Source organism: Juglans microcarpa x Juglans regia, chromosome 5D (genome assembly GCF_004785595.1).
Source record: "Juglans microcarpa x Juglans regia isolate MS1-56 chromosome 5D, Jm3101_v1.0, whole genome shotgun sequence".
Taxonomy (NCBI): domain Eukaryota; kingdom Viridiplantae; phylum Streptophyta; class Magnoliopsida; order Fagales; family Juglandaceae; genus Juglans; species Juglans microcarpa x Juglans regia.
Genome location: NC_054602.1, coordinates 10,846,754 through 10,869,612, shown reverse-complemented (window position 1 = coordinate 10,869,612; position 22,859 = coordinate 10,846,754). Strand labels below are relative to the sequence as shown.

At 37.3% G+C, this 22,859-nt stretch overlaps 1 protein-coding gene across 1 annotated transcript; it reads left to right on the top strand.

The window, feature by feature from the left end:
- The first annotated feature begins 437 nt into the window (after nucleotides 1–437).
- Nucleotides 438–20,284, top strand: LOC121264867 (cation-chloride cotransporter 1-like). The gene is made up of 13 exons (XM_041168192.1): nucleotides 438–839; nucleotides 1,757–1,906; nucleotides 1,994–2,072; nucleotides 2,692–2,783; nucleotides 6,474–6,588; nucleotides 10,803–10,903; nucleotides 11,073–11,134; nucleotides 11,823–12,047; nucleotides 14,462–14,576; nucleotides 15,233–15,427; nucleotides 17,434–17,834; nucleotides 18,547–18,708; nucleotides 19,065–20,284. The coding sequence occupies exons 1-13, from the start codon at nucleotides 670–672 to the stop codon at nucleotides 20,153–20,155; spliced, it is 2,958 nt and encodes a 985-aa protein (XP_041024126.1). The 5' UTR covers nucleotides 438–669; the 3' UTR covers nucleotides 20,156–20,284.
- Nucleotides 20,285–22,859: the final 2,575 nt, after the last annotated feature.

Sequence of the window (22,859 nt, the reverse complement as noted above, 5' to 3'; positions counted from 1 at the left end):
AAAATTAAAAAAAAATAAAAAATCTTACTCATCTTACCCAACATACATGATTTTTTATATTTATTTATTCTTAATAAGTATGTGATATAACGATGATGAGTAGAAGAAGTCAATTACTTTAATAAAAAGAAATTTGTGACATGTAATGTGAGATGATAAGTAACAAAATTAAAAATAAATAATGTTATATATAGTCGTGAAGTGTGCAAAAATTTTAAAATTATTTTGAAAAAGAATATAATTTATTATTAATTTTTTTTTATATAAATTTTATATTTATTCAATTTTTTTTTTTTAAATTACGCAGTGTCTCTACATATCATTTCTTAAAAAAAAAAAAAAAAAAAAAAAAGGAGTAAATTACTAAATATCCTATTCCCTATTACATCGCCCTATTTCGCGTCAACGTCCTTTTCAGTTAAATAAAAGAGGTACGAACTCACTAGATTCAGATTTTCTCCACTTTACCCCCACCCCTTCAATTCCATTACGTCTCTCTCTCTCTCTCTCTCTCTCTCACATAAATCAAGATTGTAAAACTTGTATATCAAATGCCTGGTCTTGGATCTATCTCTGATCTTTATTAAATCTATCGTATAGAATTGGCACTTTTTAGATCTAAATAAGAAAGAAGAAGAATAATCAGAAGCCGAAGCAGAGGAGGAGGAAATGGACAATGGAGATATTGAGAGCGCCGATGAAGAGTTCCCGGGTCGAATAAGCGGGCGCAAGTACCGGCCCGTTGTGGCCAATGATCGCGCCGTGCTCCAGATGTCTTCCATGGATCCTGGGTCCTCCTCCGCCACCGCCACCTTCTCAAATCACCAAGCTTCCCTCAAGTACATCCCCCTCTCTCTCCCCATGTATCAATTTTCTATAAATGTTTTTCTTGATTTCATGGGTGTTAGAATTCTGTTAGAATTCTGAGTGAAAAGAAGTTGCAATGCAATTGTCTCCCTAATGTGTTATGAAGTTCAAGCAACTGTGTAGGATGGGACTGTTGTCTTTCATTTTATTTCTTCATGCTTTGAGTCTTAATTACTGCTAAGATTACTTCGTATTATTATCTCTTTCAATGCTCTCGTGGAGTAAGTGAATTTTTCGGTTCCGCTTGAAATAAAAAGATTGTATTGGCCTTAAGATAGCTGGCATAAACACGTTATTGCGCGGGCCTTACTGAATATATATTTATTTATATGAAGTTTATAAGAAAACCTAACTTGTTAGAAGGACTTTAGATTTTGGTATGAACTCACATTTTTATTAGGAATATTCTGATTAGATTTCCGCTGTTCATGGAATCTAACAATAGTTCATGTCTGTGTTATAATAATGATTTATACAACATTCCCTTGTTTTGTTTAGAAGATCTTCTTCCCCTCCTACGCATTGCCCCCAAGAGTGAGCCGAATGCTTCATTCCCTTTGTTATAGTATGTGAAAGTCCAGTTTTCCACTTCCTGTAAACGCGGAAAAAGTTAAAATGGTCAAGTCATGAATTTCTTTTCTTTCCATTCATTCATGTTTTTGACAAGTCTTTACATTTCGTTCCATCTTTATTATTCATTCCTTTGCATTGTTTTCTCTGTACTTAGAAAAGGTAATGGAATCTTTTTACACATTTTGTTATTGATCTATATGTATTAAAAAATAAACTGTGTATTTTTATCTACATTTGACACAAGAGAGCTCAAAGAACCTAAAGTACCATATTTTGCCTAGAGTCTTGCTCAATCTCTTTGATCTGTTTGTGGCAGAAAAATTAAAGCGGGCACGCAGGCAACCGTGGATACCGATTTGAAAGAAGGGTCTTTGCCGACACATAAGCAAGCTAATGGACCACAGGGAGACTCGAAACTGGAATTGTTTGGTTTCGATTCTCTTGTCAATATTCTTGGTCTCAGGAGGTCTATTGCTGTGGTTTTTCGATAGTGTTTCTGAATTTACTCCATCTCTTCGTTGAAAAATGTTAAGATCCACTTTATATATTCCAGTATGACAGGGGAGCAGATTCCAGCACCTTCAAGTCCTAGAGACGGTGAGGATGTCGCTATTACCATTGGGCAGCCTAAGGTATATGATGGCTGTTTAACATTCTGCTGTTTGCTTGCATAAGTTATTCTTCCATTTGTTGTGGTATACTTTTATTTTGTTTTATTTGTTGATAGAAATGGTTTGTTCGATCAATGATTTGAAATAAAAGCATCATAGTTGACAAAACGACAATCTCAAGAAGACTTGTGCTTTTAAATATCTTTTAACCCATGAAAGTTATGAATATCCTTCGAGGTTCTTACCGTGGTGTTAAATAAGAAAGTATGATATTGTCTTTTGTGTAATCTAAAAGACTGGTCACTTTTCCTTGAAATAGCCCACTTGTTTTTCAAGTAGAGATGGGAAACATGCACAATAGGTTAAATGCCAATAGAGACCTTTTCTTGGATGCTCGGTGCCAATAAAATAAAAAAATGCCAATAGAGACTCGTTTGGTGTAAGCTCAGAATTTTTATCGAGATTCAGTTTTTTGAGGCGTGGACCAGATGGGTATTTTTGTTGTCAAATGTTGTTGTTCTTTTGCTTGGAAATTGACTTTGGTTGTTAATGTTGTATCACATTGACCTTGGGCTCTGCATTGTACCATATTTCTGATGCTTTTTTTTTTTTTTTCCCCTTCTGATGCAATTGTATGCAGCCTGCTGATCTCAAACTGGGTACTCTGATGGGTGTATTTGTCCCTTGCTTACAAAGCATACTGGGAATTATCTACTACATCCGATTTTCATGGTAATTCTCGTATTTCCTGATATTTCTTTTGTGCAATCATCACATTGTAATTTTACTCATGTAAAGGGCATGCATGCAGTTATAAATTGAGAAAAAATTCCTTCAGTTGCTGATGCCATTTCTAAAATTTGTATGATTTGATTGGTGTATGTTTTCCCATGTGAAATTATCTTTTTGACTCGAAATGTTTCATTGTTAATTGATTTAGTAAGTCAAAAGTTTAACTAAAAGCTGATAGTATGGAGCAATGTGGAGGTTTATCATGGCATGATTACTGTTTGTATGGACGACAACAAACTTACTATTAAGGTCTAAGAGAATGAGGCGACGAAGATAATACAATAATAGGTAAAATGGCCTACACATTCAATTGAAAAGGTTCTTTGAGTGGTGTGCATTTCTCTATGTGATTGGTATCAGAACCTTTTGAAGTCATAATCAATGCTTCTCATTGTTATCGTGCTTCCTCATGTTACCGCCTTTTAATTCTCTGCCAAAGGTCAATATCGTTAAACATTTCGAAAGCTTGAAGTTAAGTCCTTGTTTTGGTAACGAGATATTCTCAGATATTCTCAAAACTTCTCATAATTTCCTTCCCAAACATCACTCAAACACAGTACACTTTTCAATTTCAAATAATCAACTTTTCATTTAATAATTACCTAATCATTATCCAAACACAAAACCCAATATAACTTTCCCAAACTTCCAAACAAAACACAAAAAACAATACAACATTGTCAAATTTTAAAATAAAAATAATATTAAAAAATGATATTTTAACAATTTTTTAACTTAATATTTTTATTCAACTATTTCTCTCTCATTTCCTAAAACCCAATAAAATATCTTAACTCAAACCATTCATTACTATTCACAAACTATTTCACTACTATTCACAACATTATGAGACATTCTAAGTGTCCAAACGTGCCCTAAATCTAAAGCAATCAAGATGCAGATTTAAAGTAGTAGGGGCAAGGGCTTCAAAGGAGAAATAAATAGTACATTAGAATTAAGAGTACTTTAAAAGAAAACACTTCTATAGCCTTTTTTGATAATCTATGCATTTTATTTTATTTTTGATAAATATAATCAATGCATTTTATTAAGAGTGCAAATGAGTGTGACCCAAGTACACAAGTATATAGAAGGAAACACCAAACTAACAACAAGAAGAAAAGGATCTCAAGTCTTTAAAGTCTAGAAGTAAAGCTCAAAGAGGCCCTTTTTCCCAGTAACATGAGCCTTTCTCTCTCTGACACACACACACATGCGCGCGCACACTAAATTCAGTCTTTGTTAAGCCATTTATTATGATGAAATAGCTTAATTCTCTCTGGATTGTTTTTTTGCCTCACAAATTGATAGTTACACCTTAAAGCTAAGTATTTGGAATTAATTGCAGTTGATGGGGGGTAATGGTGCTGCACATAGTTGAGAGAAGCTCTGGTAGGGTCTGAGATGTTTCTTTAGGTTTATTTCTTATCTCAATTTCCTATACTGGCAAGTGTGGCAGGCCGTATCGAGAAGTTACAACGTGATTTATTGTGGTGAGGCTTGGGGGAGGAGTTTAAGTTCCATTTAGTCAAGTGGGAGATGGTGTGTCGTCCTATCTCTTGTGGCAGGTTGGGTATTAGAAATTTGAGGATGTTTAATCGGGCGTTACTTGGTAAATGGTTGTGGAGATATAACAAGGAACCAAAAGCTCTATGGAAAACGATGATTGAAAACAAATATGGTGGTTTAGAGGGGGGTTGGTGTACTAGAGAAGTTAGAGGGGCTTATGGAGTGGGGCTATGGAAGCACATAAGAAGAGGGTGGGAGGTCTTCATCGACACACTAGGCTTCAGTTGGGTGCAGGTTCCGGGATTAGATTTTGGAAGGATGCTTGGTGTGGTAATAGTGCCCTACAAGTTTTGTTTCCATTACTTTTTGCAAATTGCAAGTGCCAAAGATGTCACAGTGGCGGAGGTTATGGGGATCTTGGGAGGGCGTATTCATTGGAATATCAATTTCATAAAGGCGGCACATGATTGGGAGATGAGTAGTTTTGTAGATTTTTATAGTCGCATATATTCCATACGACCGAACATCCAGTATGAAGATGGTTTGTGGTGGACACCAGCAGGGAGGGGTGTTTATTGTTCGTTCCTTTTATAAGGCTCTCACACGAGAACCGGATACACAGTTTCCTTCGAGAAGGCTTTGGTGGCACAAGGCACCCCCCAAAGCTTCATTTTTTGTGTGGACAACTTACTTAGGCAAGATTCTCGCCACGGATAATCTGAGGAAAAAGAGGGTAATCATTGCAGATTGGTGTTGTATGTGTAGAAGAGGGGGTGAGTTAGTGAATCATCTACTTTTACACTGCGAGTTAGCCAAGGTACTATGGAATGAGGTGTTCTGTAGAATGGACCTAGCGTGGGTTATGCCGGAGATAGTGGTGAAAACATTGGCGTGCTGGAATTCTATTCGAGCCATGCAACAGATTAAAGCGGTTTGGAAGATGATCCCTACTTGTATTATGTGGTGCTTGTGGCAGGAGTGCAACGAGCAAATGTTTGAAGACAAGGAGAGATTGATGGAGGAGCTAAAATTTTTCTTTTTTAGAATTCTTTGTACTTGGGCCATTGCTATGGACTTTAATGGCATGGATCTTCATGATTTCCTTGTTTCTAATGTGCCTACTTAGATAGGGCATATGAATTTTGTAATTGGCATTTTTGCCCATTATTTGATCAATAATACTTGTTGACTTATAAAAAAAAAAAAGATGTTTCTTTAGGTCAAATTAGCGTGGAGTGGCTGGTGCTGAATGTGGAAGCTTTGGTCCAGGCACAGGGTTTGATGATGAGGACTTCTGGGGTTGGGAACACAGCAATCTTACCTTAGTGTTGTTCCATTTGTAGGGGAAGAACTACATACATGTATATTTAGTTTTGTGATTGGTGTGCTACCTCCCTTCCTTTGAGCCAAATTTGGAAATTGCCAAATTAAAGTATAAGCTGTTACTCTACCGATATACGAACTTAGCTAACGGCAGATTAGGGCCAGAGTTTCCTTGCTTTTTTAGTGGCTTGACTATTAACGAAGGAAAATATTTAGAATCATGTGAATCTATGTCATGCAAAGTTTACTATGATCCTGCAATCTAGCAGATCATGTGTGAGGTATAATTGTCTGAATTGCATATAGACCCTTTAACGTCACTTGTAAATTCCCTAGGGGGTTGTATCAGAGATTAATTTCTCATTCATTAGGAGAAAAAATTTGTAAGCGGGCAACTCTCTTGGTTGTTTTCAGACACTTCTTTGAGAAGAAAGGGAAAAAAACATAGAAACAGAAGTTAGACATTGTCTGTTACAGTGTCTTTGCAACTCTCTCTCTCTCTCTCTCTCTCTCTCTCTCTCTCATCCCATCCCCCTTTCCCCTTCTTCTTCCCTGTCTCCCTGCCTCACCCCTTCTAAAGAACTCATCATATGTTCATTATGGGTAATCTATCAGGTACATAAAATGTAGCCTGCAATACTGAGTATTGATTTATTTTTGACTGGATGCTGATCATTGTAACTTGTTTAGCTGTATTTTTACTGCAGCTTTTTGTAAGTGGCTGAATTTAATTTGTTGCCTTTTCTTGTTAGATAAACTATATTGTAGTGATTTCTTTTTTCAAATTATGAGTTGCAGGATTGTTGGTATGGCTGGCATAGGCGAGTCTCTGTTGCTGGTATCTTTCTGTGGCTTGTGCACTTTTCTGACTGGAATATCACTGAGTGCCATTGCAACTAATGGTGCGATGAAGGTAGACATTGTTTGCAAGCAACTTACTAGCTTTGGTTCTCTTATTGCTGTTGGGGTGATGACTATAAAGAAAAATTTGTTAGCTCTTTTTTCTTACAAGCAAATGTGTTCATTAATCATGCTTTAGAAAAGCAAAGATCATCTCTTGGATGCCAGTAGATAGTTCATGACTAACATGTTCGTTGTTAACATGTTATTATGCTTATCAGGAATAAGTTGGGTAGTTTGTTATTCTTTGCTACACATTTACGAGGGAATTGGGATCTTGTCTTGATTGCCATTACATACAACTCACTCACTGATATGGGATTAAACTCGTGACTTGACCCTCCATCTCTCATTTATGGGAGATGGGGTGCCATTTGGTCCTAGGATCATTACGACATTTTGGAGGAAGGAAAACAAATTTATTCATTTTGTTGTAAGTATTTCAACTTTATTAAAAAGCAGAAAGGGTAACGACCCAAGTACATGGGGTGTATACAAGAGATAGAGCCCAACTAGGAGGAAGAGGGAGGATAAAGAGCCATAAGATCAAAATAATTAGAAAGGCAAGGACTTTTCTAGGCCGACATTTATCAAAATAGGCTTTGACATGAATTTAACTTTGTCCACCATTTTCTCGCAATCTTTGAGATTTCGAGCATTACATTCATTCCACATGCACCATGTCAAACAAGATGGGACAATTCTCTAAGCTTCCATACTGCATGATCAACATTTTGACTTCTCCAACTCGTCAAACAACTCCACAACCCTTTGTGGAATCACCTAATCAACATCAAAGATGGAATACCGAGGCCGAAACTGTTTGAACAACTTTTCAGTGCAGCTGCAAATAATCAACTGTTTCCTCGCTCTTTTTGCACATGCAGTGCCAATCCATTACTAAAATTATCCTTCTCATATCATCCATATTAAGGATCTCCCAATGAAACAGTCCACGCAAAGAATTCCATTCTCAATGGAGTTTTGTTCTGCCAGATACTTTCTAAGGAAAAGGGGTATTCACGGGGTGCAATGGCTGGTAAAAGGATCTTAGCTCAAAACTTTTTTCTTCTAGATGGGACCCACCACATCTGATCCTCTCTACCACCTCTAAACCTAGTAGAGTATAAAAGGTTGAAGAATGAGGAAAAAACTACTATTCCCAATGATGTGAGTCTATGTTCCATTTGTCTTGTGTTGTTTGAAACTTGTCAGGAATTTTCTACTGATGCTTTATTATCCAGAAACTAGCTTTCAGAGGCTAATTGCGGTGCCATACGTAATGCCAAAATTTTATCTCCCTATCTCCCACCTTAAATTTGATATAGCTAGAGAAAATCCCCCAGCCCTTCCTTATGCCTTTCCACACACTAACGCCACAAGGCCGAAGGCCCACTGATCTCATTAAAGCACCACCTGCCCCACATGCTGCCATACTTGTCCGCCGCCAATCGCCATGCTGCCTCCCTCTATGTGGCAAATCATCAGAGCTATTCTTCTATCAAAGCACAACACTAACAAATTTATGACTCGCAACCCCCTCTTGAAGAAACCGGAGTATAAATATTATATCAATCGACTAGAATAAACTTGAATTCTTCATCAATTCCACCCCATAAGGAATCCATGTGAAACATTTTTATAGGATTGGGCTCCCCAGTTGGGTTAATTGGATATAGGTGAATAAACTTGAATTCGTCATCAATTCCACCCCATAAGGAATCCATTTGAAACATTTTTATAGGATTGGGCTCCCCAGCTGGGTCCATTTGAAACATTTGTCCTTTACTTACTTGGGAGGTGTGGTTTTGGAGACAGGTGGATTTCATGGACTCGATATTGCATAACTACTGTGCATTTCTTAGTGCTAGTTAATGGTACTCCAACGGGTTTCTTTAATAGTTCTCGCGGCTTGCGGCAAGGGGACCTATTGTCTCTATTTCTTTTCATTATTGTTATGGAGGCACTTGGTAGGATGGTGAAGGCAGTTGTAGATGGTGGCTTCATAGCTGGTTTTTCGGTGGGCAATGGTACTTATGGTTCTGTCATGATCTCACATCTTTTATTTGTAGATGATACACTTCTCTTTTGTGAAGCGGAGGTGGGTCAAATTCAAGCTATACGAGCACTTTTGTTGTGCTTCGAGGCCATGACGGGACTCAAGGTAAACTTGGGCAAATTTGAGATGGTGGCACTGGGTGAGGTGCCTCATATCAGTCTACTAGTAGATATGTTGGGGCGTGAAGTGTCTTCTTTGCCTATGAAATATTTGGGCCTTCCTTTGGGGGGCCACTTTCAAAGCTAGAGGTATCTGGGAAAGGGTTATTGAGAGAGTGGAGAAACGGTTGGCTGGGTGGAAGCAACTGTATCTATCGAAGGGAGGGCTACTCACACTGATCACTAGCACTCTATCTAACCCCCAACCTATTTCCTATCTCTATTCCCGTTGCCTGCGGGGGTGGCGCATCGGATCGAGAAGTTATTCTGGGCTTTCTTGTGGGGTGGTCTGGGGGAGGAAACCAAATTCCATCTTGTTAATTGGAATAAAGTTTGCTCTCCAGTTTCGAGTGGAGGATTGGGTGTGCACAATTTGAGGACTTTCAATAAAGCGCTACTGGGGAAATAGCTATGGAGGTATCATGTGCAAGGGGAGTCTTTGTGGAAGGAAGTCGTAAATTCTAGACATGGTGCTGCTTGGGGGGTTGGTGCTCTAATGAAGTGAGGAGGGGGGGGGGGTATGGTGTGGGTTTGTGGATATATATAAGGGGGGGATGGCAATGCTTTCAAAACAAGATTCTATTTGTGGTTGGACAGGGTACTCGCATAAGGTTTTGGCATGATGTTTGGTGTGGAGAGCGTTCTCTAGAGAGGGCCTTCCCAGCTCTCTATAACATTGCAGCTAATAGGGAGGCTTCAGTGGCGGATTTGCTTGTGTTTGCCCAAGGCTCTTATCAATGGAATGTTTTATTCACTCGGGATAACCATGATTGGGAATTGTCTACCGTTTCAGAATTTTTTAGTTTGATATACTCATCAGGAAGACTAACGGCACAGGGTGATAGGTTACAATGGAGGCGCAGGGGCAGCAAGAAGTTCTCAGTCAAGACATATTATAAAATTCTGGCATCACAAGGTAATGTACATTTCCCATGGAAAAGCATATGGAGGTCTCGCGTACCATCCAAAGTGGCTTTTTTTGTGTGGATTGCGGCACTTGGAAAAATTCTAACCATGGATAATTTAAGGAAAAATGGGTCTCATTGTGATGGATTGGTGTTGTTTGTGCAAAAAATATGGAGAATAAGTTGACCATCTATTATTGCATTGTGAGGTGACGAGAGAACTGTGGAACGGGATATTTAGTAGAGTGGATGTCGCATGGGTTATGCAGGCAAATGTGGCTGACCTGCTTGTTTGTTGGAAGAGTCTACAAGGTTGTTCTCAGGTAGCAGCAGCTTGAAAGATGATCCCATTGTGCATTATGTGGTGTACTTGGATGGAAAGGAATGCACGGTGCTTTGAAGATAGGGAGCGCACAATGGCGGAGCTTCAGAATTTTTTCATACACACTTTACTCCTATGGTTTTCAGCCATTGTTCTTAATGGAAATAGTGTACTTGAGTTCTTGTCTCTAATTTAAGTGTTTTGAGAATGTATTTAGGTGTTTTCTATTGTATACTCCCTGTATACATGGGCTATGCCTATTTTCATTCATATTAATGAAACTTACTTTTTACTGATAAAAAAAAAAAAAGAAAGTATTTTGATGAAAGTTAGCTAGCCTTCTTTTGACAAATAGTCGCTTCCACCATAGCAATCAACATTCCATCTTTTCAAGAATGTTATCGAAATAGATCTGGCCTTGAATGAAACCCTCAAAGGAAGTCGCAATTACTAATAGATAAAGCTGTCACCCCACAACCAAGAATTCTAGCCAATCTATTGGTATATGCAATGGCTCCCACAAACACTGATTCTGATGTAGCCAGTTTAATTTTCAGACTTGAAACAGCTTCAAAACATAAGAAAAAAGGCAGAGTATGACGGAAATGATCGTGGTAATGCTTCATTATAGTGTATATTGCACGTCGCATTTGGTAATGTGCCCTAGGAATGAGAATTCACTTGCATTAATTTTATTTTGTCGTGTCCTGTAAGTTATTTTGCCAAAATAGGTCACATTGGAATTAATGTAAAGTGATCTTAGATTGTTTGCTTTGCTTCTAGGGTGGGGGACCATACTATCTCATTGGTCGTGCCCTTGGTCCAGAAGTTGGAGTTAGCATTGGACTCTGTTTTTTCCTTGGGAATGCAGTTGCTGGAGCCCTGTGAGTGTATTATATGTAAATGCGATAACAGCATGATATATATGGTTGATGTCCTTTAGAACAATGTAGTTTAGACATGCTATAGATGGTTTATGCTGTTGATTGCTTTTGTATTATATGAGTACAGTTCATTTGTTAACTTTTCCATTTCATGTACTTGTGGTTCCAGGTATGTGTTAGGAGCTGTTGAAACCTTTATGAAAGCTGTGCCAGCTGCTGGGATTTTTAGAGGTCACCATTGAGATTTTCCTCAAGAATGTCTTTTTGTAGATAATATTCTTGAGCCTGTTATTTCAAACCAATAGTTGACAGATGACAGTTTTGAGTAATTTGGTTTTATATACATTTCAGCAACTACAATTGTGGTAATAGTACAAACTCTGACCTTCTGCCTGATGCCAGCATTGTTTTACACCAGCATGCATAGGTCCAGCATTTGCTCAGTAGCAGATGTGGTAAAAAGTTATATTGATGGTATAGTGATAATTATGAGTCCTCTGTCTCCTCTCATTGACAGATGGAAAGATTGTTTACCATGTAACGGTTGTGCAATTCCGGTTGTTACAGAATTTTGACCTTGTGGAATTATGACCCAATATGTTTCATACTAAAGTTCTTCCTTCTATTCTGCACTGGTTAACCCTGTTGGCCAGAACAGAAAGTCTACTGTTTTGAAAAAAAAAATGAAACAAAAAACAAATGCAAAAGAACACATCTTCCACATTTTTTACCCTCTTGTGTGCGGAACAGCTTTGTGGAGTGTATTCTCCAGAACTATGCGCACGTTTCCTTCCTATGAGATTCATGTCTGTTCGGTTGAATTGCTGACGGTTGTTTTGGTAGTTGCTACTGATAAGCGAAGCATGCAAAGACATAAAAAAATTGTATATTGTACTAATTTTTCATGTTGTCAATGCAGAGACCATCACAAATGTTAATGTCACAGCAGTTGAGCGAGTAGAAAGTCCAAGTTTACATGACTTGCAAATTTATGGGATTGTTGTGACTATCGTTCTATGCTTTATCGTATTTGGTGGTGTGAGGATGATCAATCGGGTTGCACCTGCTTTCCTTGTACCTGTTCTATTCTCGCTGTTCTGCATATTCATAGGAATCTTTTTGGCAAGGAAGGACAAACCTGCACGTGAGTGTATTTTATATTTTCATGTTTTATATATGACCTCTCTCTTTCATATACATTTGATTTAACATTAAACTTTGTGCGACTTATTGCAAGAGGAATTTCAAACATGATTTGTAACGCTGTCAATTTCTTGTGGTCAAGAGCATCAATAGACATGCCAAAGTACCTTTTGGTTGAATGCGTTATGTGTCCTCTCCTGTTAGTCCTTTTTGGATCCACATCAATGTATAGAAATATTGAAGATGACCGGTATGATGTACAAGCTTGTGTGTGTGTCACCATGGATTTATCATGATATGTAGCACACTAGATACAAATTGGGAGCGATCCATTGTCATGTGGATGGTGCTCGAATGCTGTTAATGGGCCACTCAGAGTGGGGGTATGGAAAAACTTCATAGAGGATGGGGGAAATTCTCTAGGTCAACTACATATAAGGTGGGGGGGGGGGTGTTCAAGAATTAGTTTTTGGCATGATGTATAGTTCGGAGATCAAGCCATGAAGGAAATATATCCAGAATTATTCAAAATATCTGTTTGTAGGGAGACCTTAATAGCTGATATGTACTGAATCAATAGTGGTAGTCAACATTGGATCATAACCTTTTTATCTGTAACATTAGAATATAACCTTTATTAGACCAGTGCAGATTGGGAAGTGGAATCATTCTCTTCGATTCTCAACATCCCATATTTTTCTGAGAAAAGGAAGACTGCTAGCATCAATTGGTGTGGATTCGTTTAAAAAAAGAAAGTTTGGGGTTAGATCTTTCTATCAAATAGTGCATCCCATGGCTGAACATTCTTTCCTTGGAAAAGCAGTTAGCAGAATAAATCCCTCTTGAGGGTGTCTTTTGTTGTATGGATGGCAGTGATTGTAAGATCTTGACTATAGACAACTTAAGGAAGAGGCGTTTTATGGCCTTAGATTGGTGTTCCATGTGCAAAAAGAGTAAGGAAACTGTTGACTATCTATTCCTTCATTGTGATGTAACTACGGTTTTGTGGGCATTGCTTTTTCTCCTAGCTATTGGCGGTTTGTTGAGGTAGACCATAAATTCATTGCGTACGAAAGATGGCTCTGATGTGCTTAATGTGGTGTGTATGGAATGAACTTAACACCCACGGTTTTTTGAAGACCAAGAGAGTGCTAGTGTAGCTAAAAAATGTGGTCTATATGGATACAATTATGCATGGAATGGTTCTGATGTGCTTAAGTTAATTTTGAACACCCACAACTTTAAAAGAATGGTCAACCACCCACAGCACTACTAGATTTTTTACTCTCTTGTCTCTTTCCCTTCTTAGATAGGCATCCTTTTGCACTTTTAATGAAATTCAATATTGTTAATTTCAAAAAAAGAAAAAAAAAGAAAAAAGAAAAGAAAAGAAAAAGATATCCATCATCGTGCCTCTGTTTGAGTCAGTTTTAACTATTTGGATTTGAGAGATTAGATGTCGGTGTGTTCTCACACTGATTCTCTTCTTCATTTGAGAGATTCGAGATACTTGATGTCTCACATTATGGTAGTATTGTGTGCCCTTTTGGGTTGAGATTTTCTGCATTGATTTTCCTGGTTTTTTTAAAGTATGGTATCTTTTGATTGAAAAAGTAACTATGGGCGGTTTCTGTACTTCAATGATTGTATTGCAAGTTGCCTCTTCATTCTTGGTTCTATTTGGCCATATTGGCTTTAATGTGGAAGTTTCTATGGGATTTGGTTATCCACTTGGTTCACTCTAGGCCCTCACATAAGTACCCTACTGAGCCGAACCAACTCCTTTAGGGTCATCAAGCCAAGCTGGGGAGGAAGTCAGCTCAGAAGCTCAAGTTGGCCCTGTACTTTCTCCTTTCCTCCTTGATTCCTGGCTGTCACACATTATAAATCAAAAGGTTATTCCGACTATTGGGTGGGGTACTTTTTTGACACTAACTCACCCAACCACCCAGTGCTTTTGATGGCATTTTATGAATTTTACTCATTCAATTTGTTCACATGGTGGTTATATTACATTTCGACGATGCAAATCTGGTTACTTTATAGGCAAATGTTCTGCTGATCAGGTCAGGTGAACTTTGGCCTTAGGTCGAACAAAGTATGAGTCTGTACTTTTAGTCTTAGACCATTTTGACATTTGTAAGCTTCACTATTACCGTTTATTATATACTTATTCTGTTAGTGCTGTATGTTGCCAATAGTGATCTGGAGTTGAGATTATAGCATTGCCTCTTTTTTTTTTTTTTTTTTCAAACAAGGCTCATTCATTCAGATACTCTACATGAGTTTAACGTTTATGTTTATACTTACAAAAAACTATATACTTCTGCTCATCCTTGTATCCTTATCTGCTTGTTCCGAAATCTTTTTGGTGGAGGTATCAAATAAATTTTTTTCTCTGGAAATTTGGTACAGTTGGAGTCACGGGCTTGAGTTTGGAAACCTTCAAAGAAAATTGGAGTCCAGGTTATCAGAATACTAATGATGCTGGTGTTCCTGATCCAGAAGGAAGTGTATACTGGAATTTCAAGTAAGCCTTGGCACTTTTATTTTTTGATGCCATTATAGTTTAGTCTGGAGTCATTGTTATGAGATATAGTTCTGGTGTGTGTAATACATCATTTATTGGTCTCATGCTATTATAGCAAGACCAATTTCAGATTTTCTCTGCTCTAGGCTTGGGTAAATTGCAGGGCCTCCAGAATACAGATCCTTAGTCATAGGTTGATGGTTCCATGGCTCATCTCTGTTAGAAATTTATCTACATGTCACATGTTTAGCCTAAGCAAGGTTGGACTTCTCATTGATGTATTGTTTCATCAAGATCGAGTTCAAATTAGGCCTGTTCATCCGGGCCGGGTTTTTTCCCGGCCCGGTCTGGAACCCGGTTATCCGGGTTCCAGCCCAGAACAGACCTGGGCTGGTACCCACATAGAAAAACCCGGGTACACCCGGTCCGAGTACCGGGTTTAAAACCCGGTACTTTTTTTTTTTTACTCTTGGTTTGAATGTTTTGATGTTTTTTACTAGGTGTATTCTCTCATGTACTTACTATGTACTTAGGCTATACTTATTTCAATATTAATGAAATATCTTCTTACTTATAAAAAATTATATTTTATTGTCCATTAAATAGCTTGGCTAGTTGTTGATTTTTCTAACGTATATTTTTCTTACTTTTTTCAGTGCATTGGTCGGTCTTTTTTTCCCTGCTGTAACTGGAATTATGGCAGGTTCAAATCGATCAGCTTCACTGAAAGATACTCAGCGTTCAATTCCCGTAGGGACATTGGCTGCCACACTAACAACTACTGTGTTGTATCTAGTTTCTGTATTGTTATTTGGAGCCCTTGCTACCAGAAAGAAGCTATTGGCGGACAGGTATTTTTGTTTTAACCTTTTGCTTTGAGTTACATATATATATTTTTTTCTTTGTTTTCATATTTTCTCCCTCCCACGAAGCTTTAGATTTTTAGTAATCTCATTTAAGTTGTTACATATTTTGCATATTTTCTTGTTTTCTGCCAGTTTTATTGAGTAATGGGTCTAAGTTATAAGGTTCATACCTTCTGAGACCATCTGCTTTTATATTTTTCATGTACTAAGAAATGGGTGAAGAGCTTATATAGGTAGGAATGAAGCTAATGTTCTTTGGCCAGTTGACATCTTGTTCCCCTGTGCACCAAGAGATGGAGGGTGAGGTCATGGGTGCAATTCTATATGTGTGCTTGAATTTTTGTCTGAGGAAAGAAGAAACTTCAACGAAACTTTAAAGAAACTTTGAAGTTCTCTATTGCTAATTAGTAGTTCTTCAAATGTTGCAATGCATTATCGTCTTTTTTGCCCATAAGTTTGGCCTCACATTGAAATCCTTTTACTTCATAACTCCATGAGAAATATGTAACCAACTGTTGTGGAGTATGCTTTATGGGATTTCTTTAAACCAATGATTATGATATTTTATTGTGCTCTGGCATGTGGGGGTATAATTTGTACAAAGAATTGACGGTCTTGCATGCACCAGTGTGCAGTGGATAACCATTTTGGTTGTGAAAAGAGAGTGATCGCTCCATTCTCAAAGGGATTCATCACTGCATCCAAATTTAAATCCTGAAATTTGTGAAAAAGATTGATGAAAAGCACAGAAAAAGGAAATAGGAAAATAAAAAAAATGAGAAGTGAAGTAGATGAACTAGGCTGCTAGAATTTAAAGAGGATCACTTGCTTTATTTTTAATGCCATGTCAGAGTTTGACATCCATGAGAAGAACTGAAGTCTTATGATAGAATTGAATGAAAACGAGAAAGTGGAAGATTTACTATTTAAAAGCCCCTGATTACTTATTTTTTCTATAAAAAGAGAACTTTAGAGCATATGACCAGATTGTAATTTGTGAGTTTTCCTTCCTTTTCTTCATCATTGCTTGCAAAGTCCTTTGAGTTAATAGAAGCTGTCAGGTTCAATTTTTTTTTTTTTTTTAAATTAGAAAAAACTAAGTACTTGGATCTCTTGTATACGTCCCATGTACTTAGACAATGCCTTATTCTTTTAATATTAATAGAACTTTTACTATAAAAAAATTAGTTACTTGGAATAACTACGAAGACTATATGAACTAACTGAGGATTTTTTATGGAAAGTTTTTTTTTTTTTGAAGATAGACTTCTGCTATTGTATTCAGTGGGATGAGTATTCATGATTTTCTATCATCCATTTTTAGCTCCTAACTTGTAACTAGGTGTTCTCTATTGTATACATCTATTACTAGTTCTAATAAAATTTATTTTTATCTATCAAAAATTTTTTTTCATAGAATAATCTTTGGAACCTTGTAGAATAAACTGTCTTCAATAGGGATATCACAAAGAATAACATTCAACCTGAAATACTTCAAGAATTATACGTAACTACAGTAAGTTAAAGATAATCAAAAGCCCAGGTTAGGTTGAAGACATTTTGGTTAGTTAATGTATTTAAAAATAGTTGGAATAGCTTCAGATGGCGTCTTGTTGTTTCTAAACTGTAGTCTGAACACTTAAAAAAAACTGTAGTCTGAAATTAGTAATTGTCAGTCTGGAATAGCTGTTATTCATTGATGTAGGGGTCTAGGGGTTTAAGCTGCTTAATTAGTAATTGTCAGTCCTGTTATACATAAATTGATGTATAAGTGATTTCTTGGTCAATAAATTTATTTTGGTATCTGTCTTGCATCGGTTTTGATTTGATTGTAGCCAGTATCTACCAGGTTCTTTCTTTCTTTCTTCTTCTTCTTCTTCTTCTTCTTTTTTTTTTTCCAATGGGTATGCTCAAAGAAAAGTTTTCATGAATATTGGTTTAGTAATAAACTCCTTTAATTGCATGAAATCTGAAATGAAATTTTTACGCAGGCTTCTTACGGCTACAGTTGCTTGGCCTTTCCCAGCCATCATTTACATTGGAATCATTCTTTCAACGTTAGGAGCTGCTCTTCAGAGCCTGACAGGTGCCCCACGCCTTCTTGCAGCAATAGCCAATGATGACATCCTGCCTATTCTTAACTACTTCAAGGTTGCAGATGGCAGTGAGCCTCACATTGCTACCCTTTTTACTGCATTCATCTGTATTGGGTGTGTCGTAATTGGGAACCTGGATCTTATCACACCTACTGTAACTATGTTTTTCCTTCTGTGTTATGCGGGTGTGAACTTATCTTGCTTCCTTCTGGATCTTCTGGATGCTCCCAGCTGGCGTCCTCGATGGAAATTTCACCACTGGAGCCTCTCACTTCTTGGCGCATCACTTTCTATAGGCATGTTTCCTTGTCACGTATCTCATTCCTAATTTGTTTTCAATTATTGTTTGTTCTATTCTTATGAAGTTTTGGCAAAACAAAATCCAGTGAAATCATTGGCAAGAGAGGACCTAGGTGGTGGCTTATTGTAACTTACGTTCTAATTGTAACTTATGTTATTGAGGTGCTAGCACAGGGAGGGATCTTCTTCACTTTAATATGCCTATTTGCTGAATATGTTCAGATATGTTCCCATATTTGCAACAGATGATATCAGAGACATGATCTCATGTCCATTTATTAAAGGGCTTCGATGAAGTGTAGTGTAGGAATTTCTAGGGGATTTGCAAGCATATGAAACGAAATGATGTTCAAGACTGAGTAAATCATTGGGAGTGATTAAATGATGGTTCTTATGTCTTTAGAAATGATGAAAATCTTGGACTTGTCTTTTGAGTGATGGATGTTAGTGGGTGGATTGGATGAATTTTCATGGCTGAGCAATACAATTTTTAAAAATGCCACAAAATGTTTAAACTCATTTATCATTTGTTGGATAACTTTGATGCATTTGTGGGGTTTCTTCTCTGGGGAATACTAGTTATGCCAGGGTGGGGTCTAGTGCTTGGGTGCCCTGGTCATGCCCACGTATCTGTGCATGTGTGTAGCAAGTGCAGATATAATATCCTCTGATCATCATATTAATGTGCTGTTTTTGTTTTGCATGCAGTGATAATGTTCTTAATCTCTTGGTCATTCACCATAGTGTCCCTAGCCCTCGCAAGCCTTATATATTACTATGTGAGCATTAAAGGAAAGGCTGGGGACTGGGGTGATGGTTTCAAGAGTGCATATTTCCAGCTAGCTCTTCGCAGTCTTCGATCATTGGGAGGTGCGTATACTTCCGAAGAAAAAATCTATTCATCATCCCAACTCTCATCATCCTCCCATCATCCCATGATATGGCATTAAATGATAGGTTTACAAATGAAATGCAATAAATAATTTCCAATCACCTAATGCCACATCATAGGATGATGGAAGTTGGGATGATGAGTAGCATTACTCACTTCCGAAATGATTCTACCTAGACTTATTATTCCTGATCTATTGTTTCCTCATCTGATTGAATTGCGAAGATACTGTGTGCCGTTTGCTTTGAAATTGCACGGGGCCTTCACTGCTTGGTCCAAGTATGTTTGTATCATGGATGTACATGCATATATTGAAATTTTGTAATAATTGCAGCAAACCAAGTGCACCCAAAGAATTGGTATCCAATCCCCCTGGTATTCTGCAGGCCGTGGGGGAAACTGCCAGAAAACGTACCCTGCCATCCAAAACTTGCTGACTTTGCAAACTGCATGAAGAAAAAGGGTCGTGGAATGTCTATCTTTTTCTCCATACTTGATGGAGACTATCATGAACTTGCTGAAGATGCCAAGGCCGCCTGCAAGCAGCTAGGTACCTACATTGACTATAAGCGTTGTGAAGGTGTAGCAGAGATAGTTGTAGCACCTAATATGTCAGAGGGCTTCCGTGGTATTGTCCAAACCATGGGCCTTGGTAACCTCAAGCCAAACATTGTGGTGATGCGTTACCCTGAAATATGGCGTCGTGAAAACTTAACTGAAATACCTGCCACCTTTGTTGGAATAATAAATGACTGTATTGTTGCAAACAAGGCAGTTGTTATTGTTAAAGGTCTTGATGAGTGGCCCAACGAGTATCAGAGACAGTATGGTACGATAGATTTGTATTGGATCGTGAGAGATGGCGGTCTCATGCTTCTCCTCTCTCAGCTCCTTCTTACCAAGGAGAGCTTTGAGAGTTGTAAAATTCAAGTCTTTTGCATTGCTGAGGAGGATTCTGATGCAGAGGGGCTCAAGGCTGATGTGAAGAAGTTTCTGTATGATCTTCGGATGCAAGCTGAGGTGATTGTCATAACAATGAAATCATGGGATGCACAAGTAGAGAGTGGGTCGCAGCAAGATGAATCATTAGATGCATTTACTGCTGCGCAGCATCGAATTACTCGATACTTATCTGAGATGAAGGAGGCATCCGAGAGAGAAGGAACGCCACTGATGGCAGATGGAAAGGCCGTTGTTGTGAATGAGCAGCAGGTGGAGAAGTTTCTTTACACCACTCTGAAGTTGAATTCAACAATACTGAGATACTCGAGAATGGCTGCAGTTGTGCTTGTGAGCCTACCACCACCTCCAGTGAACCACCCGGCATATTTCTACATGGAGTACATGGATTTGTTGGTGGAGAATGTCCAGAGGCTTTTGATGGTAAGAGGATACCGCAGAGATGTTGTAACTCTGTTCACATAGTTGTCAATGGGGTGGTGCATTCCTGGGCGGTAATCACTTATTGTTTATATTTTTTCTTCTTTAACCCCCCTTTCTTTAATATTTGTAGTTTCAATGTTACCTTCATTCTTTCTGACGTCTTCGTGCTAATACCGGCGTTTTGTTCTTTTTACTTATGTAGAGTTTTTGGAATCACATGGTCCTTTTGGGGGAGTCCATAAGTTCAGTACATAGTTTAGACTCTAGAATCAAACTTGTATTTTTTTTTTCTTTTTTTTTGGGTCAGTGAAATGAGATCGGGTCTCACACTTACACTTCTTTTGATATCGATGGCTTTATACAAAGATGTTTCTCTTAACATGGAGACAATTTTAATGGAGAACGGTTGGTTCACTTTCTCTTGGCATAAATACAAATATCCATATCATATGGTACAAACTAGGATGGGACATTCTCTTGCCAATGTAATACTGACGGAATCTTGCTCATTTTCGCCAGCTTTGGTGTTTATCTATTTGATAGGAACCACTGCATAAATAATATTTACAATTATAGATAGCGTAAATGCTGAATATTTATTTTTTAAAAAAAAAAAGTGAATAAATATGAGATTTATATAAAAAAAAAAAATTTAATTTTTTAATAATAAATTTTATTCTTTTTAAAAGAAGTGCGTGCACTTGTATAAGATGTGACTGTATTAAGAATTAGTTGAATAAATAATCCCAATTTATTACAATATATAATTTTGGAGGAAGTATGAAGTTTCGATCCTATTATCCCCAAGCCTGCCATCCATCTGATCTGCTCCTCACGATATTCCTCGAGAACGTGATCCTTAGGGAATGAAAGGACCCATAAAAGAAAACAATGTCTTGTCTATAGGCCCCGCTGTTTTTTGTCTCTTAGCTTGCATCCTCAATGGCACCTCAGCTGACAGCAGCATTCCTCTCTAATATTTTTGTTAGCAAGTCCGTTTTAATACTTGACATATACATATATATTATGTACACACACACACAAACATTTAGCTTGTTTGCTAGAGTTCAAACTCTTAAAGACAACATACATATTTAACATTTTTGACGTTGATTAAAAAAACTATATATTATTCAGAGTACACGCCAACGAAGTCTTTAATTTCCGCTCAATACAGTAGAAAGTATATTAAAATTGGTGGATTAACATGAAAAGTCAGTCATTCACATACCTCATACCCTGGAAAAGTATATATCAAAACTTGGTGCGCTATTTAGCAATAACAAAAAAGGAAAAGTCAGTCAAAGCTGTCCACTAAACTACACCGACTAGGACGTTGTCACTCTCAACTCCCCAGGCCTACATATAACTTTGTTGGATCTTTCTCGGATCGATCTGGTCTCCAGCTGCCTTTGCTTCCGTCATTTTAGAAAGCCAGCCAATGATAAAGAGAGGCGTGCATGAATCTTTATACAAATTATCAGTGAATATGTGGTTTGGATTCAGAGATGAGATGAGATGAGATGAGATGATTTTAGATAAAAAATGAAAGTTAAAAAAAATATTGTTAGAATATTATTTTGTAATCTTATTATTTTAGAATTTGAAAAAGTTGAATTGTTTATTATATTTTGTATAAAAATTTAAAAAGTTATAATAATGAGATGAGATAAAACATTTTTTAAATATTGGTTTCGTTTGGAAATATAACTCATCTCAACTTATCATTATAACTTTTTCAAATTTTAATACAAAATATAATAAATAATTTAATTTTTTTTAAATTCTAAAATAATAATAATAATAATAATAATAATAATAAATAATAATATTCTAATAATATTTTATCAATTCAACTCAATTCACTTCAACATTCAAACGCACTATTGAGATTAAAAAGACAAACAAACATGCATGGTCTCCATCCCATGTCCTTCCTGTATACTATTAATGTATTGATTCAAAGTATGAACCAGAGAGTCAACAAACTAACCATATCTGTGCTGTGATATATTTTATCTCAGAAGACAAGAAAAATAAAGAAGAAACCCGTACGTTTAAGATTCAGCGATCGAGCTTAATTATGCAGGCGCCGAAGTGCGCGCCAACAATGAAGACCAGACCGTGTGAAGTAGTAGTAGTAGTAGTGCGCAGTATGAGATGTTAATTTCATAAAGACAACACAAGCACACCCTCCAACCTCTTTTTAGAGGCAGGGCCCTCTCTCACGATGATCTCAGTGCTCCAACGTTGACAAAAAGTCAAAGTCAATCTCGTGGTTTTGACGAAACCTCATGCTGGCCCAATCTGAACGCACACTGTCTAACCTTTACTCCAATGACTGTCCTGATTCCTGATCCTGATCCCCGGGTGGGTCCATACTGCGGTTTTTTTTGGAATGATATCCATCCCATATTACTTGGTTCAGATTATCTGAATGTTTTCACATTATCGGCGAGATTCGAATATCCCCAAATGACCGATACAACCATCCTAACAGTACTAATAACTATAAGAAAAATGATCATTAAAAATGAGTTATTTATAATATAAATAGATTAATCTTGACAAATAAATAATTTTCTTACTGTCTATTTTATTTTATTTTATTTTATAAATTCCAATGATCGTAAGAAGAATTTAAAATTGAATTATTTTTATAAATAATCTCAGCTTAAAGGACGGTCGATTGGCTGTTACCCAACAGATCAGCTTGCCATGCGTCACTCGGCCTTCCTTTAAGTCA